Source organism: Vipera berus (assembly GCF_964194415.1).
Source record: "Vipera berus genome assembly, chromosome: 3".
NCBI classification, from domain to species: Eukaryota; Metazoa; Chordata; class Lepidosauria; order Squamata; family Viperidae; genus Vipera; species Vipera berus.
In genome coordinates, this window is record NC_138204.1 from 194173979 (window position 1) to 194193661 (window position 19683).

Below are 19683 nucleotides of genomic sequence, written 5' to 3' on the forward strand. Positions count from 1 at the left end.
AAGAGTAATTATGATAGCATGGAAGAAATATAAATATGACGTTGAACCAGTGCATTTCTTTATGGGTGTTTTGGTTGAAAGATTCAAAAAGGCAACTGTTTATTGTGGTATCAGGAGCAGAAGGGTGTTGCATGAAGAAAATCCATTTGTTCAAAACTACATCCATAATCCTGTCCATTAGAAGTTGCACTAGTAAAATCGGAAGATGAAAGAACAAGCATCCTGAAATTACTGAGGCAAATATTCCATTGCATAATGCAGGAATTGCACTTCTACTAAGTTGTAAAATCTGCTTGACAGATATTCTGAATTACCATTCCTGTTTGCTCCTGTAACATAACCAACATCTATGGAACATTTGTAGAATGTGCAACGTATTGGAATAATTAAGTATTAGTTGCCTCTTCTGAAGGCTAAATATGCTCTTCATTCAATTTTCCTCATAGGAACTTGTCTTCAACATTGTGGCTCTTTTCTGAACATATGCCATTTTATTGATCTCGCTGTATTTGATCACCCTGGCTACATCTCGCCCAAATATCTTAGGGTCTTTTTCCTTGTGATGTACTCTTATACTACTGAGTCATATGTGAATCTGACATCTGCATCATATCAGTCATTCCTATGTAGATCAGAAACTTCTATAACCATCTGGAATAACACCATAGGGAAAATACTTCCATGGTGACAGAAATGAGTTGATAAGTGAGATTACATATATATATATGACGCAGTGGCTCAGTGGGTTAGGATGCTGAGCTTGTCAATCAGAAGGTCAGCAGTTTGGCGGGTCGAATCCCGAGTGCGCGTAACAGAGTGAGCGCCTGTTACTTGTCCCAGCGTCTGCTAACCTAGCAGTTCGAAAGCATGTAAAAGTGCAAGTAGAAAAATAGGGACCACTACGGTGGGAAGGTAACAGCGTTCCATGCGCCTTTGGCGTCTAGTCATGCCGGCCACATGACCACGGAGACGTCCTCGGACAAGCGCTGGCTCTTCGGCTTTGAAACGGAGATGAGCACTGGCCCCTAGAGTTGGAAACGACTAGCACGCATGTGCGGGGGAACCTTCACCTTTACATATATATACTCTCCAAATCCTAAAATATGCTTCCTATACAATATTATGCAACAAGCCAAGAATGATATAAGGAGTTACTTCTGAGTAGTCTATTGTTATTGTTCGCCTAAAGACAGAATCTTGCCTGACTAAGGAGTTGCAAAACTATAGATATACTCTGTGAATTGCTAGGGAGGGTCCATCCTTGCTCTCTTCCTGTCCACCAGATGTTCCAAGCTCTGCTATTTCTTTGCCCTCTGGAAAGAACCCCTCCCTCTTAACTATATTCCCTCACAAAAAGACTGCTTTAGATTAGGCCTGCTCAATATAAGCCTGTGTTGCTGTCATTTCCAGCACTGCCCACAGCTCCACTAGCCACCAAACAGCTGGCTGATGTGCCATGATCATTGCAGTCCAAAATGGTTTCTAATTTATCAGCTTTTTGTTGTTGAAATTATTCAGGCCTGCTTTAGATTATTTTAGCGGGATATGTACATCATGTTATGAATGCATACATTCCATAATTGATAAGAAGCATGTATCTGCACTTGAGTACAAAATAGAAATAAAGTGGAACAGTAGAATTCCCATAAATTCATGAGAAGATGATGGTGAGAAATTGGTTAGAGAAAAAAGATCATTCCCTTCTACCAACATTATTTTTTGCCATCTTGTCATACAGTTAGTATATATAACTGCCCTCTAATATCTGGAGGTAAACATCTGGTGTTACCAGAGAAGTATGCATCATATTTAATCTTGCTGGGAAATTCTTATGGAAAGGAGATGTTTCTGATATTTTCAAAATTTCAGGACTTTGTTAAGCCAAAATGTAGTTCTTGTGTCAAAAGAAACAGTTTCAGGAAATGTCTCCAGCATGTAACCGTTGAATTAGAGTTCCTGTATTAATTTTGTATGGTAAGATTCAGATTAAATGCGTACTGAAGCTGATTAGTTCACTAGAACATAATTGTCCTTCAGATCTTTAGGTGCTGTAGATTTTCCTAATCTAGTTCAACTGTATATGTCAGCGAGAAAGAGATGAATATTTCATTTTCCTAGAATAATCTTCTTAATACAACAATTGTAACAATACATTTTCTGTTAATGATTTATATTTTAAAAATATGGATTAAAACTGGAAACTATATATAAACACAACCATCAAAATATTTACTTGAGAATGCACTTCTTTAAAACACAATTAAAATAAAATGTTTTGCCTAATACACCATGACGTCTTTTTAAAAGGCAGTGTTCACACATGACTGAACAGGTGTGTGATCGGCTTTTGCAGCAAATTGAATTTTTATGTAGTTGTTGGGGTGTGGTGCAAGGTTACAGAAGCTGCTTAAATGAAATGTAAACATCTTTTGTAGATGTTGGTATTGAGCAGAAAGAAAGGCATTGAATTTGTCTGGAATTTATAAGGAAAAAAGCTATAAAAGTTGTGCTAACTTTACACAAAGAACTAGTATTTATTTAATGCCCTACTCTAGCCTGAGTTGAGTCGTCTGAAGTAACTACATAACATAAAAAACAAACAAACAAATATACAATTAGTACTTGAATTTGTTTCACAATTAATATGTTGCTAATAGGATCTTTTTATGGCATGGAGTTCTCTTGAGCTAAATATCTCTCCTATAAATAGGTTTTTTATTTTTAAACCATAAGGTTATTAAGATTATAACTAGCTATCTTATACTAGAGTTGGGCTAGGTCAGGAAGCAGACTGTAATTTTGATATCAGCTATAATCAGGGCTTTTTTTGTCATAGAACGCTCAGAACGGAGTTCCGGCACCTTTTTTAGATGGAACCTTGTAGGGTAGACAAGGCGGGTTGTATGACATGTGTGAGTTCCGGCACCTTTTTCTTTTACACAAAAAGCACTGGCTATAATAACAGAAACATCAAAACCTGACAGTGTTATTTTTTCCCTCCTTCTTATACTTCAGGAAATTGTGGGGAGGGGAGTCATAAGAAGATAACTTACGTTAGTTCACTGGTATAAGTTGTGGTATTTCTTTCTTGTGCCTTTTATTATTCCCTGTGGCTGTCAATAGCTTTGCAGGATCTTATACTTCTGCATCTGTTTGGCTAAAACTAGATCATGGGTAGGCAACCTTGGCTCTTTTATGACTTGTGGACTTCAATTCCGAGAATTCAGGAATTCTGGGAGTTGAAGTCCACGAGTCATAAAAGAGCCACGATTGCCTACCCCTGAACTAGACAATTGAACAAACTGTGAACTGGGGGACTGTATTCTGCAGAACAAGAAAATATTTGATTTTGGATTGTTCACTTTATCTAGGATCTGTTATCTGCATCCAAATATTTGTTTCCTGTGTTGTGTCCTTAAAAGAGATTTCCCCTAATCGCAACCAGGGTGTGTCCCCTGCTGCATTTGAGATGGGGACTTCTTGGTAATGGCATACCGAAGAGGGAATCTCCTCCTCTCTGGAAAAATGCAATTGGTCCCCACATTGACAAGGTTTGACGGTTTTATACATTCAGACAACTTTCTAGCAATATGACCCAAAGGGAAATGTATTACAGATGGTCCTTGACTTGTGACCACAATTGGCATCAGAATATCTGTTGCTAAGCAAGGTGCTTCTTAAGGGAGTTGTGCTGATTTTGCGAACTTTTTCTCATGGTTGTTAAGCAAATCACTGAAGTTGTTAAGTGAATCATGTGGCCGTTAAACGAATCTGACTTTCCCCCATTGACTTTGTTTGTTGGAAGATATGCAAATGTCAATCACATTACCCTGGGAAGATATGCAAATGTCAATCACATTACCCTGAGACACTGCAACTCTCCTAAATACATGCCAGTTGCCAAGCACCCAAATTTTGATGATGTGACCCCCAAGATGCTGAAATGACCATAACAACCAGTCATAAGTCACTTTTTTCAGTGCTGTCATAACTTCAAACTGTCATTAAACAAATGGTCATAAGTTGAGGACTACCTGCACTTAAATCAAGGGCTTGTTGCACCATCACTCTTAGTAGCTTATGTAGGTTTTACTTTTATTTTACTCACTACTTTGGAATATTTTAAACTAAAACTTCCTTTTTCCTCTGATACAAGTTTTGATTATATGGTTTCTTGCTGTTCAAGTATAATTTCAAGGAGAGTTCTGTGCAGGTCTTCATAAAACTTTATTAGAGCATGCATGAGAAGCTTCTAGGAAATGTTATTCAGGTGTGGTACAAATACATTTCTTGATTCAGCTCCAATTAAACTCCAGTTAAAGGGAGGTGAGATAAGAGGAAGAGCACTAGAGGAAACATTGTTGGAGGAGATAAGCACCTAGTCTGAGTGAAATGAGACAACTTCTTCTCTTCCTAAACCACTCTCTATGCCTTTGATGTCTCCTAAATGTACTGGACTACAGCTGTCATCATTCCTACCTACCAGAGTTGGGAGGGAGAGGAGATATATTCCAATCAACTCTGTTGCCAGTGCAGGAGAGTCAGCTAGTCCTCCACAGCGATTTTGTAAAACTACAAACATGGGCATCTGAAGAACCTTAATTTAAGCACTGTACCACTTTGAAAAAAGGGACGTGGTGGCTCAGTGGGTTAGGACGCTGAGCTTGTCGATCAGGAATTCGGCAGTTTGGCAGGTCGAATCCCGAGTGCCGCGTAGCAGAGTGAGCGCCTGTTACTCGTCCCAGCTTCTGCCAACCTAGCAGTTCGAAAGCACGTAAAAATGCAAGTAGAAAAATAGGGACCACTACGGTGGGAAGGTAACAGCGTTCTGTGCGCCTTTGGCGTCTAGTCATGCCGGCCACATGACCACGGAGACGTCCTCGGACAAGCGCTGGCTCTTTGGCTTTGAAACGGAGATGAGCACTGGCCCCTAGAGTCGGAAACGACTAGCACGCATGTGCGGGGGAACCTTTACCTTTACCACTTTGAAAAAATTATTGTCTTCATTGGGTTTTTAGGATGTTGTTTCAAAGTGGTGTTGAAACAACATCTTAAAACAGTGTTTTAGGTGTTTTAATTGCGATTGAATTGTATAATTTGCAAGCTGCTAAGTATTGTTAGATTTTAGCAAGGTAGAAAATATTACCAAGTCTTGAGAACATGATACTGATCTCCAGTAAATGTCTGAGAATTTGGATAAACTTCTGATAATTTACTAGATGCTTTACTAGATGCTAGTACCAATGCTATGTGGGACGCGGTGGCTCAGTGGGTTAGGACGCTGAGCTTGTCGATCGGAAGGTCGGCAGTTTGGCGGGTCGAATCCCGAGTGCCGCGTAGCAGAGTGAGCGCCTGTTACTCGTCCCAGCTTCTGCCCACCTAGCAGTTCGAAAGCATGTAAAAATGCAAGTAGAAAAATAGGGACCACTACGGTGGGAAGGTAACAGCGTTCCGTGCGCCTTTGGCGTCTAGTCATGCCGGCCACATGACCACGGAGATGTCCTCGGACAAGCGCTGGCTCTTCGGCTATGAAACGGAGATGAGCACCGGCCCCTAGAGTCGGAAACGACTAGCACACATGTGCGGGGGAACCTTTACCTTTTACCTTTAGTACCAATGCTAGTTACTAAGCTGGTACTTACTTAATGGCTATTGAATATCATCTTCAAGGCCATCTCCTTACTCTTCTACTGGCTGCTGGATGGACTGTACTACTCCTTTCTGCAGGCCAAAAGCTCATTATGACTTTTTAATTTATCAGAAGGCCACTTTTTGAGACCTATGTGTGCATTTTGGTTCTAACTCTACAGTCAGCCAAGAGTAGTTAACAAATTGTAATTCTTATTGTAACCGGAGGAGAGAGTTATGAATTACATGCCTGGAGATTAGTCATCATATTTATGTATTGTTTCAATTTAATTAAAACTTCTGTAGTTTTTTTTTCTTCTGGCCCATCCTACCTATTCTACTCACAGAAAAAGTAGAGCTTTCAAACTAAAAAAACCCTCCATAACAAAAATGTTTGCACAAGCAGGTTGTTCTTAACTTAATGACCACAATTGGGACCAGAACTTCCATCACTAAGTGCTGCTGTCCTTAAGCGAGTCATCACATGTCTGTGCTGATTTTACATCCTTTTTACCAATTTTCAGTAAGTGAATCACATGGTCTTGAGCAAATACAGCTTCCCCTATTGACTCTTCTTATTAGAAGCAGGCTGGGAAAATTACAAAATTACAAATGGCAATGAAATCACCCTGGATTGCTGCATAAAGACAAGTGCCCAAATTCTGATGGTGTGATTATAGAGATATTGTGACAGTTGTTAAGTGTGAGGACCAGTTGTAAGTCTCATTTTTCAGTGCCATCATAACTTTCAATGGTCGCTAAATGAATGGTTAGGATTACCTGTAACTGATTATAGCATTTGTGATAAGATACATGATAATTCAAGAGTCATATTTGCAAGCTTTATTCTTCCTTTACTCTATCTTTACTCATGATCTCAAGGCAGTACGTGCAATATTTTACTCCATCCTGGTGTTTAGCAAGATAATATGTTTTTGTGATCTCTATTGCTTTTACTTCAAACTTCTCTCCTTCCATAGCATCCATATTATGGCACTGTAACTCTGCCCTTCCCTCTTGAACTCCTTGTTGGTGTAGTAAAAAAGACCCCTATGAAAGCAAATGATACTAGGGTGTTGCTGAAAGATTATTTATTGTCCAGATAATTGATGATGGGTCATTCATCTTTCAGAAACAACTGCCACTTCAGTATTGTCATCCAAACCACAAAGCCAACCAAAAATTAAAAACAGACTAAGGAAATTGAATAATGTTGATTTCACATGCTTGCAAATTGTCCTTCCTTAATGAAATATAAATCTTCCCAGCATGGGTTCAAAAGGAGGGCAATCGGAGGTGTACTGAGCATGAGCATTTTGCCTTTCCAAAAACACTGATCCCGCTTTTTTCTATTTCACTTTACTCTGTGCGCTATAAGGAAGAACCTGACATTAATACTGATATTACAGACACACATTGTGAGCGTGCCTCTTTTGATTGTTAAGGAGACCTGATATACTGTATGTGGTGTCAGAAGAGGAATATTCTACCTTTCTAAATGATAATCTATGTAACATTCATTGCATCATCCCTCTTCTTCTGTACATTTCTGTCAATATAATTTACTACAACTGAATTTATTTCTTTAATTCAGTCTTCTCAGTTTATGACTTCCAAAGGTCTTGTGTAAATCAGTTTTGCGCTATACTCTTTTAATGTTAGGAATCAGAATAAGAATAACTGAGTTGGAAGGGACCTTGGAAGTCTTCTAGTCCAGGGCTGTTCAACCGGTGGTTTGCATACCACCGGAGGTACTTTAGCAGCTGGCAGGTGATATGTGACCCCTAACCACGTGTTATCAGGGGAGGGAACAAGCTAAATCAGCACTGCAGAGGCTTGGAGGAGATCAGCTGGAGCTGTAGGGCTCAGCAGAAGCCCCGGGATCTGCACAGGTGGCTACATGCTGATTGGAGAGAAGAGAGAAAAAGAGGAGGAGGGTGGAGAGAGGAGAAGCTATAAAAGGAGCAGGTTTTGGCGGGAGAGGGAGAGAAAAAAACACATAGAGAAAGAGAGAGAAGAGGCTTTTGTTAGCGGTGAGAAGAGAGAGAGAGCAAGTGGCCTTTGTGAGCAAAGTGTGAGTGAGAGAGCGAGAGGCTTTTGTGAGCAAAGAGCGAGTGAGTGAGTGAGGGGCTTTTGCGAGCAATGTGTGAGTGAGAGAGGGGGGCTTTTGCAAGCAAAGTGTGAGTGAGTGAGAGAGCAAGAGGCTTTTGCGAGCAACATGTGAGTGAAAGAGCGAGTGAGGGGCTTTTGTGAGCAAAGTGTGAGTGAGAGAGCGAGAGCAAGGGGCTTTTGCAAGCAAAGGGTGAGTGAGAGAGTGAGGGGCTTTGTGAGCAAAGGGTGAGAGAGAGGAGGGCTTTTGCAAGCAAAGAGTGAGAGAAAAAGGGAAAAGTGAGGGGGAGAAGGGAAAAAGAAAAGGCATTGACTTCCGGCTTCCTCTGTTGCAGTAGAAGGAAACATTAACATTGAACCTCAACTTTTTACTTTTCCATAATATTATAAAGTAGCTATTTCTATAACAACATATGAATCTAACCAGTAACGTCCAACCCTCCCCCCCCCTTTCTTTTAGTCATCAGGGTTTTGACACCTTGCTAAGCACTGGTGGTACTCGAATATTGTCATGTCCTAAAAGTGGTATAATCTGTGAAAAGGTTTGAAAGCCCTGTTCTAGTCCAACTCCCTGCTCAGGCAAGAAACCCTATAACGTTTCAGTCAAATGGTTCTCTAATCTCTTCTTAAAAACTTCCAATGTTGGAGCATTCACAACTTCTGAAGGCAGGTTATTCCACTGATTAGTTGTTCTAACTGTCAGGAAATTCCTCCTTAGTTCTAGATTGCTTCTTGTCTTGCCTTCAGACGCTTTGGAGAATAGCTTGACTCCCTCTTCTTTGTGGCAACCCCTGAGATATTGGAACGCTACTATTATGTTACCCCTCGTCCTTCTCTTCATTAAACTAGACATACCCAATTCCAGCAATCATTCTTTATATGTTTTAGCCTCCAGTCCCCTAATCTTCTTTGTTGCTCTTCTCTGCACTCTTTCTAGAGTCACAACATCTTTTTTACATCGTGGCAACCAAAACTGGATGCAGTATTCTAAATGTGGCCTTACTAAGTCATTATAAAGTGGTATTAACACTTCATGTGATCTTGATTCTATCCCTCTGTTAATCAAAAAGGCACTTGTTAGAACAAATCCATTTTGTGATGTATAAACATGGTGATACCTCTAAGCTAGATTTGATGATAGAAAGGCAATAAAACTTACATTTTTAAACTTTTGAGTCCAATTAAAGGAGGAAACTGGAGTCATATTTCTTCTTGTCCCTGCCCCACACATCAAGATACTTTGAAAATACTGGGGAAAAACCTGAACTTCAAAGACAGGTTATGTCATATTTTCTGGAAGTGTTCTTTTTTAGAGAATCCAGTGGCTAAATTTCTGCTAACAAAGAAAATATTGTTGTGCATTGCATCCATTGTCAGAGATGCATAATGAAACTTATTGCTGTGGAAGACATCAAGGATGGGGGCAACAGAACAACACTGCTGCCCCCTTTCATACATTTTCTAAATTCTGTGTGCTGAAAGTGCCTGAAGGAGTTTATATTAAGGTAGAGAGTGCTGCTCGTTGCTTAATCTGAATCTGTCATGTTTGCCCCAGCAACTTTCATAGCAGTTAAAGTTCAACCGTGTAGTTCGTAAGCATAGTCCTGCGATACCATCAAGAATAGAAATGCCGCTGTGCTTTTAGTTCAGTCAAGTAAACAAGCTGAGCTGACTTCACCCTAAATTACTGGGCAGTACTATCTACTTGGTGATCAGGTGATTGTGCTAAATTCTCTGTGCAAAGAAAGCTTTTTCGCCCTGTGGTCTATTAACCAAACTCCCTTTTCCTTTTGTCTTTTCTTTCTGAATGAATTCAACAACAGTGAGAATATTGCATAAGTTGATTGTATTGTCTCAGCATTATCAATATTTGAACTGATCGAAGATATCAGGATTAAACTCCTTGGAAAACCAAAAGCTGCCCCATGCATCAGAATAAGCCAGTGATGGATAAACTTTGATAGCCCAGAGCTGTGTTTAACATTTCTGGAGGGACTAATGGGAGTAGTGTCTGAACAGGTCCCAGCATTTAGTCAATCTTGATCTCAAAATGTAAGGGTCATACTTGATTAATGTTTTAATAGGCCTGTTGGAAAATTGAAAAATATTCCAGAAGAAGGAAATAGAAAATGAACTTTGGTATTTTTCCCAAGAAAATTTACATTGATATATCTATAAAGTAATCCGAAATTGAGATTTATTTGATGGACTATGTACCTATAGTTGCAAAATAAAAGACAACATTGCATTAAGGCTAGGATCTGAATTTTTTTCTAGATATTTGGTGGGAAAATATTTGTTTTTTAAATTATGTGAAGTCTATCTTAATTTTTATGAATTTCTTCAAATGCTTTTGCAGTTTAGTCAGAGGAAGCTTCTGGAAGCCACAAAGAAAGGATTGTAGACCACATATTTTCCTAGAGATATAAATTGTCCCCAGGATTAACCCATGGTTTGTTTAATAATGTGTTCACTAAATCATGGGTGACTTGGTTCATAAATTGTGCTCCATTGTAAATAATGAGTCCAAACCAATGTTATTCATTGATTACAATGAATACTTAGCTAAATGTACATTAGTTTTAAGATGGGTTCTTTTTTATATTTAACCAGTATATTTTGTCTGGAATTCTCTTAGTATATAGAATTGGTCCATGGCTTTGTTGATTTCTCAGTCCTACCTAAAGATGTCAAGATTAGACCTGAAGTCATTTTTCACGCAAAGATGAATCCTACAGGAACATATAGCCTTTTTCCTCTGAGGAACTCATTACAGAAGTAATAGTGAAAGTCAATATTCTTAGAGTATCATCATTTCCCAAGATTAGATTATCAGCCAGAGAGTCTTTTTCGCAACAGTATGATTCTGGAATAATCTTCTTGAGGACTCACATCATGTCATGGAGCTCTTAGCAACATTTATTAAAATTTGTAAAACCAAATCTTTTACTCTTAAGGATTCTTCTGCTGTTTCCTGTTGTGATAAGAATGTTTGGTTTTAAGATTATTGATAAGAGGAATGTTGTACATGACTTGTTTTGTTATTAAATTTTAAAACATGTCATAGGTCAACACCAGAGTTCCTCCAAAATTTATGTCCAGTTTGCAGTGTTTAATGTGCTAGAAGGGGAAAGGTATAAATATATATGAGAGTATATATTTATTATATTTAAGTATAATTTAGATTTGAATTTAGTTTTGGCAATGACTCTACTCTCCTTTTAGAAATTGGCTGCCAATTCTAAAGGTATATTTGCCTGTGTCACAGAGGAGATTGGAAACTGATGTCCTAGACATGGGTTCATGTATTAATGGGGTATTAATAGACAATATTTAATAAAATAACATAGAAATGTCCACAGAAATATATTTATATTTTATAATGCAATACTGAACAATTCCAAATCTTGTAATAATAAAACCTACGACACCAAGCAGCTCAAGCTGGTCTGAAACCTCTAAATACTATTCAAGACCTGCAAGAGAATGAATATTGTTTATTCAGTTGGTTTTAAAACCTCATTTAGGTTGACAATTTTGAAGGGCAGCAGGCTACAGGTCAATGATGGTGACTATTTTTGCAGTTTTGTTCCGCTTGGGAAACAATGAGTTTCCAGAAACTATTGTGAAGGGCATAGGAGAAGCATTTCATGTATTGATTTCTGTGTCTGAGACTTCCACTACCGTAATTTTATTGATTTCAACACTGCACTTATTTAACAGTTATATTAACTGAGCTGAACAAACCATGCAGTCTTTGCCAGATTAGGTTCATTTATTGAAAGAACTGTAAATGTAAATTTTCCTCTGTATAAACAGACATCAGTGTAAGTTGCTTACACTGATGTCTGTTTATACAGAAGAAAATTTCTCAAGGGGAACTCCAAATGGAACTTTAAATGTTAAATAGAGCTTGCAGGTCTTTCTTTATGGAAAAGTATATCTGTGTAAACCTCTATTTTTCAATCCTATCAGATTTTCATCACAGTGAACTGCTTAAGTACTGACTTCTCTTCTCAAAAAGGAGTCAAGGGTCTTCCTTTGATGATTCAGATTGACACATACAGTTACAATAATCGCAGCAATAAACCCATTCATCGGGCCTTCTGCCAAATCAAAGTTTTTTGTGACAAGGTAAGATAATGTATTTTTTAATTATGACATACGGGGAGAGCAAACCTTTTTTCCTTCTATGGTTAATTATTTTAGTTTTCTAGATTGATTTTTATCATCATTTTTGTCTACAAGTCACTTTCATTTTAGCTTTGTTTTATTTATTTTTTTCATTCTTTCTTTGCTATTGACGTTTTCAATGATAGCAGCAAGTGTGGAACTTATTAGGGTTACCATTTTATATTCCTGAATCCCCTAGATGTTCTGTCACTCACAACTCTGAGGGGCAAATGCAAAAAATGGTTCTGCGTTGATAACGGCAGCCTTTTCCTCACACAATTTTATTTATTTATTACTGACCTAGTCCTGATTCCTGGGTGACAAGTCCCTATAGTTTTCAGAAGTGATTTCAGAAATGGTTTGCCATTCCCTTCTTCCTAGGGCTGAGAGGAAATGACTGGCCCAAGATCAACCAGCTAGCTTTGTGTTTAGGGAAAGACTAGAATTCATGGTCTCTTAGTTTCTAGTCTGATGCCTTAAACATTGCACCAAACTGGCTCCCAACAACAGTGGAGAGCTGGAAAAATTAAAATATTTGGTTATAGATTTACAATAAAAATTAGCTTTTTTTGACCCACTGCTGGAAGTACAATCTCCAGAATTCAGAGCTGGGAGTTATAGGTCTGACTAATTTGGAGTGCACCAAGTTAGAAGTTAGTCAGAGGAAGATGTCTAGGATAGTCCTGGAGAATATAGGTAGTCCTTGACTTATGACCACAATTGGGACTAGAACTTCCATTGCTAAGCTAAATGTTGTGAAGTGAGTCACGCCCAATTTTTTTGACCTTTTTTGTCATGATGGTTAAGTGAATCTCTAGGGTTGTTAAGTGAATTGTGCCATTGTTAAGCAAACCTGGCTTCCCTCATTGAATTCACTTGTTGGAAGCCAGCTAGAAAGGTTACAAATGGTGAACATGGGCCCCTGGGATGCTGTAATCATTGTAAATACATGCCAGTTGCCAAGCACCCATTTGATTATATGACCATAGGGATACTGTGAGATTCATAAGCACAAAGATTGGTTGCAAGTCACTTTTTTCAGCACTGACCTACCTTCAAACATCATTAAACGATGATTGTTAAGTCAAGGACTAACTATAAGTAGGCATTTTATGAAAGCCATTTTAGAATTCCAATGGCAGACAACTGGAAAAGGATTCTAATCATAAAACTAAAGTCCTTGGAATGGGACATATAAAATTGGGTTGATTCCTGATGATTACAGCAAATGAGATGGAATGTGATGAAATCCAAGAAAAAAATGGTGAAAAGTAGGTAAAGTAGGACAAGCTTCAAAAGGAGATAGCTAAAATCAGGATTCCAGTAGCACATTTTAAGGCTAACACATTTTATTAAAAGGGATAAGTTTGACTCTGTTGCTAAGTAACTATTTTCTTATTATGACCAAAATCACTGGAACCATGTACAGAATTACACGAAAGTTTCGATGCAAACTTCATTCCATCTCATTCATATGTGTAGGAAATCTAGTTCTGCAGCAGGGTTGATTGTTCACATGCTAATACTAGAACATTTCTTATAAACAATATATTATCTTACTACAAGCTTCGCAGTGTGGGTTCCTCCAAACTCTTACTGAAGGTGCTATTTATAAGCTGGTTTAGTTTATACATTTAAAAAAATCATACTGCATAGCTTAAAAAAACCTATCCATTTATCAGTTCAATAGAATTTTTGAATAGGATTTTAGTAATAATTTATTTCCCAGCGCTTTTGAAAATTTTATATTCTAATGACATAATAGCATGTTTTCTGAAAGGTTGAAGTTCTGCATGATTTCTTTACTCTCGATATTTAGAGTAAATAAAACTGCAGATACAAACTGAATAATTTTTATCATTATCTTATGAAACTTGACAAGGTAAGATAAGATAAGATAATCTTTATTGTCATTTTTTACTGTGGGCACAACGGCACACATCAAAAAATGAAATTTAGTTGCTCGCTCTCAAAGTGAAACACATACATGACACACATCTAAAACATACTATATACAACATATGTATAGACCCACTCCCCTACATATACATAACAGTAAAATATTAAATACTGTCCATCTTGAATATATAACTGAAGGAGGGAGCCTGAGAGTTCTCAAGGTTAACACTGTATGGAATAAAACTATGGCTGAATCTGGATGTTCCGCTACGGATACCACGAAGCCCCCTCCTCCCAGAAGGTAACAAAGAAAACAGGTTGTGAAGAGGATGAGTAGTGTCCCAGATAATCTTACGGACCTTGTTCAAACAACGCCTCTGTGCTATGCTGTCCTGGATGGGAGGGAGGGAACTGCCAATGATCTTTTTGGCCATCCTCACCACTCTCTGCACCACCTTCCTGTCTGAAGCAGTGATGCTTCCAAACCAGACTGTGATGCTGTATGACGGGATGCTCTCGATTGTCCCCCTGCAGAAAGTGGTCAGGACAGGGGAAGGAAGATGTGCTTTTCTCATGCGATGCAGAAAGTGCAGGCGGTGCTGTGCCCGCTTCACCAGTTTCTCACTGTTGAGCGACCAAGCCAGCCTACTCGTTAGCTTTCCATTTCTTGGCAAAAAAAGATAAAATGAACTGGCAAGGACAATTTCAAGACACTGATATTTCAATTAAATCAGATATTTCAATTAAATTATTAATTATATTAAATAGCATTATATTCTGCTGTTTCTTTCATGGAACACGTAGAACAAATTGACATTTAAAAAAGGAATAGTACAATTATGAAAAATTTAAAATACAGATTAACCAACCAATGCAAACTACATTGCAAATGAATAAACAGCTGACATTCTTAAAATTATTTTAGAAATAGTAAAGAGCCAGTTTGGTGTAGCAGTTAAGGCATCAGGCTAGAAATTGGGAGATGGTGAATTCTAGTCCCAATTTAGGCACAAAGCCAGCTGAATGATCTTGGGCCAGTCACTTTCTCTCAGCCCCAGGAAGGAGGAAATGGCAAGCCACTTCTGAAAAATTTTGCCAAGAAAACTGTAGGGACTCTAGACACAACTGAATGGAAAGGGAAGAAATGGTAACAAGGAAATCAGATGGCTCTTAGATGGTTCTTTACATTGTTGCCAAAAAAGAGGAAGTGTAGCATCCAAACACACACAAACACAAACACATATACAGAGAGAAATAGTGCACATTTGGACATGTTCATATATGTATAAATGTGCAAATGAAGACATAGGTACTACAATTCAAAGAGAAATACAACTAATTTCAAAAGGTGGGAAAATAAAGATCGGTTTATGAGTGTGAACCTGCTTGCTCTACTATCTATGTGTTGTGCACTGTGGTGTGACTTTAAATCCTCTGATCTCTCCTTCGTAATAGAGTTTAAGCTTGGATTGGGCAGCCTTTTAAAAGTAGGATACCTTGAAATGGAGGACTGTCATTTCAGAGTAAGATAGTTCTTTGCAAAGCAGGACATCATTTGATTTCCACTAGAGGAATGCTTGTTCATATATTCCTTTATTAGATATTATTTTATCCATTATAATCCCAAGACTCTTGGGACTCCTTGGGGGTGTTCAGAAGTTTGAAGATTTTTGATAGCCAAGCTCTTATGAAAAGGCCTGTTGGGATACAATTGGACATTACTTCCCAGTCGAGAAATTTTATTCTGCCCACAAAGAGGAAAACAATAATAATAACTAAGATCTGGTTGCTAAGCAATGAGAACTCATAAGATGCAATAGTGGATGGGGTGGGGAGAAGACATGACAGAATGGTAGAACTACAAAAGGCTATCCCATTAGCTCAGGCTTCACAATGTGTATGTTCTTTGCTCCTGGATTGTCCAACAAATTGGGATGCTATGCAATAAGATATGACAATAAACCCTATTTTTTTTTAATAAAAGAGGGTGGGGTAAAATATTGCAAGCAATGATTCTTAAGCATTGTGTTTTAATGTCTATTTTCTACGTCAAATATTTGCAGAGATTTAAGGATACAGCTGCCTGGTAAAAGCTCAGTAAATACCAAAGCAGTTAACACAGTCTTATTCTTACTATTCTTCAGGTTGCTGGCATTTTTAAAAAAGGAAGGAGGGGTAAGGAGAGAAAGAAAGAGCTTAAGAGACTAAGACTCATCAAAAGTGACCTATAGATGACAAGCAGTAGACCCTTTGAAATATACATATTCATCACTTTGACTATCCTGTTTAATTGATACTTCAGATTTCATGGTTGGGAAGCAGGAAATGAGTGTTGACAGATCTAATCAAAGCTCTCTTAAAAGTGAGAGAAAAGAGCACAAGGGCAGTTAAAATGTTACTCTTATCAAACCTGGAGTCTGAGTAGCTCAGGAGGCTTAAAATAGGATGTGTGATCACTCAAACTAAAGCTTGCCCCAGGCTGCAGATTGCCAGAAATTGGGAAAGCTTAGATTCTTTGTTACAAAAGATCTCTCTAGGCCTCTGGATTCTGAGGCTGGTTTATTTTATCCTTCCCAAACTGGGTCCCCTCAAGATGTGTTCTCTTTGGTCATGGCTTGGAATTTTAATCCTATTGCATCTGGGGAGGACTAAGTTGGAGAAGGTAAGTTTATTTCTATAACCTACGTTCCCAGTAATGATCAGTGGAACCACAAATGTCTCTGGGAATGTGGTCCTAAGATAACCATTTATAGCCAAGAGTTTCTTCAAACGTATTCAAACGCTCTTTGAGAGCAAGGAGTAATGAACCCATTGAAAAAAAGCCTCAACTTGTGCACGAATGAATGGTTCATACATTTCAGTGCCTCAGAATATTGTTTTCAGATCTATATACTACTGAAACTCTTCTTGTGTTTATAGGTTGTCCTCAACCACAATTGAGTGCAAAATTTCTGCTCAGTTCAGGCAGTAAAAGGCCTTCAAGCAATTTTTAACTAGGCTGCCTTGGTTACAGAAGCTGAGGCTACAGGGACCAATTAATGGCATTTAAGCAGACCTAAGAACATCAGAGGTGGAGGTTATAACAAACCTGGGGCCTATTTTGTTTTTTTTCCCTCTCTCTATAAATCCACATGTGCCATCTAGTGGCATAGCTCAAAAGTACTGATAGTTTGGATAAATAAATATTGTGAAATAGGAGGGATGAGGAATATTTTATTTATAATTTTTATACCTTGTCTTTCTTCCAAAGACCTCCAGATGGCGTAAATTGTTTCTCTACTACTCACCTTGTCTTCACTGCAACCATGTAAGCTGTAGGTTAGTTCTGGGACTTTGCGATAGGCATATTTGTTTTCTTACTCATTTTCTTTTAAATGCTTCAGTTTCTTTTTCCAGCATGTATCCAAAGCATCTTACACCAGATAGGATTAAACTACAATAATATAAAATGAATAAGAATTGATGTATTATAAAATATCCAGAATATGTAGCAATCTGGTAGGGGGGGAAAAGAAATGCCACAAGAAAAGAGTTGCAAAGGATTAAAAGAGAGCAGTGGCAGTCACTGATTTCATATGGCAGACATATGTCATCCGGTATGCATCTCACACATGTAAAATTGGTTGGGGCTTTGATTGGCCAGTCATTCCCATCATTCTGAAATCAATGGCCTTTGCTGCCGATGACCCTGGACTTATGGCAGTTCACAAAAACAAGGCCTGAGAATGAAACAGGTTAAAAGTACAATGAGTAAAATCAGTTATAACCATCATTTCAATGATCAGATAGTGTCAACTAGGATAAGATGACTAATCAAGCCTGAAGTTTGGGTTGTCCCTGATTGTCTGCTGCATGGTCTGATACAGACGTTGATTGCAATCTGGAACAAGAGGATGGTGAGGATCTTAGATTGGATCCTGCCCATGTGGTTTTGGATTCCATCAGTCCCCCTTGGTTTACAGAGAAATTGAGGGGATAAAGCAGGTGAAAAGATGCCCAGAGCACTGCTGGAAGTAGACAAAGTGTGAACTCAATCAAACATGGATTAGAGCCACTACTAAGGCCTACATTGTGGTGATAAGGATGATGAAGCATAAGTACTTCTCTGCCTTTGCTACATCTTTCGATAGCTGTCCAGCAACCCTTTTTAAGGAAATCTGGGGTTTCCTGGATAAGGGGGGGACCCAGAAGTTCCACCTGTGGGGAATCTATGCACAGAATATGCAATGTTGTCAGATCCACCGTAGTTATATTCCAGACTTAATGGATTTTCTTTGGAGATACCCAGGATGCAATCTTACCCTTTTATCTGGGATGCATTTGATCCTGTTGGGATGGTGGTGAATTCTTCCTTGAGAAAGGGCATTGCCTCCCTCTCTCATAAAGAAATGCTGGTTAGCCCCTTTCATAGGAAATCATTGCTAAACCCAACTATATTAGACATCTTCATCCAGGATTCAACCTCCCCTTTTAGAGAACATTGTTGAGAAGATGGTCTCACAATAGCTTCAAAGAATTCTGGATGAAGTGGATGTGTTCCAGTTGCATCTTTTCCTGGAACAGGAGCAGTGGTGGAATTCAGCCGGTTCGCACCACTTTGGCAGAACCGATAGCTAAGTTTTTGTTGCCTAGGCCCAGAATGCACTTCCAGAAGTGGCATCCACATGGAGAACTGGTTGTTGACATATTTGAATCCCACCACTGAACAGGAGGCTTTACTCTCAGTGACTGTTTATTTTCTGAATCTATTCTGGAAATCATTGTAAAGTTCTTTACCTGGTGGCTGTCCTTAAGAGAATTTGGAAGCTTGTGCAAAATGTGCACTCCAAGCAGTTCATGTTATGCCTCTGCTCTGCAAGATACATTTGCTATCAGTGTGCTTCCAGGTGCAATTCAAGGTGCTAGTAATGACCTGTAGATCCCTGCATGGCATGGGGCTATGGTATTTGAGGAACTGCTTCTCTCCAGCTTTTCCTATTCATCCCATCAAATCCAGCAGTCCAGACATGTTAAAGGTCCTGTCTGCTAACTAATATCACCTGAAGGATCCAGGGAAAAAAAACTTTTCTCCATGGTGCCTACTGCTTGGAACATCATTTTCTTAGACTGGCCCCTGCCCTTGTAGTCTTTAGAAAGCACCTGAAGACATACATGTGCCACCATGCTTGAGGGTCTCAGAGTAGTTAGGGCACCTTGTCAGTACTTATACTGAATGGAATGTCTGGCTTTTGTTCACTTTGCTGATGGTCTTTCTTTATGTTTAGTGTTTAACTGTGTTTTAATGGTGGTTTTAGTATGCTTGTATGTTTGTTACATTTATTTATATTTTGGTGCTCTTGCTATAGTTTTTGCTGTAAGCCACCACTCAGAGTTTCATATGTGGGGTTGGTGGCTATACAATTAAATAAATTAGACAACATCAGTGTCAAAAGAATAAAAAGAAGTCAGAGTGAGTTGTCACGGATCCAGCCAATGGAAAGAGGCTATCACAGAGGAACAGCATTTGAAGAGGGCTTCTCCAGCTTCAGCTATTTTAGATCAGGAGTGTGGAAACATATGAGCAACCAATGAAGCACCTACAGAATATAATGAACGGTTGCTGGAATTGAGTATGTCTAGTTTAATGAAGAGAAGGACTAGGGGGTGACGTGATAACAGCGTTCCGATATCTCAGGGGCTGCCACAAAGAAGAGGGAGTCAAGCTATTCTCCAAAGCGCCCAAAGGCAGGACAAGAAGCAATGGATGGAAACTAGTCAAGGAGAGAAGCAATCTTGAACTAAGGAGAAACTTCCTAACTGTTAGAACAATTAAGCAGTGGAACAACCTGCCTCCAGAAGCGGTGAATGCTCCAACCCTGGAAGTTTTTAAGAAGA

At 38.7% G+C, this 19683-nt stretch overlaps 1 protein-coding gene across 1 annotated transcript in view; it reads left to right on the forward strand.

The window, feature by feature from the left end:
* GRHL2 (grainyhead like transcription factor 2) overlaps window positions 1-19683 on the forward strand; it is an 86214-nt gene that overhangs the window by 40881 nt on the left and 25650 nt on the right. Inside the window, exon 9 of the mRNA XM_081324443.1 lies at window positions 11713-11871. Coding sequence (XP_081180569.1) covers window positions 11713-11871 — 159 coding nt within the window. The remainder of the gene's footprint in view (window positions 1-11712; window positions 11872-19683) is intronic.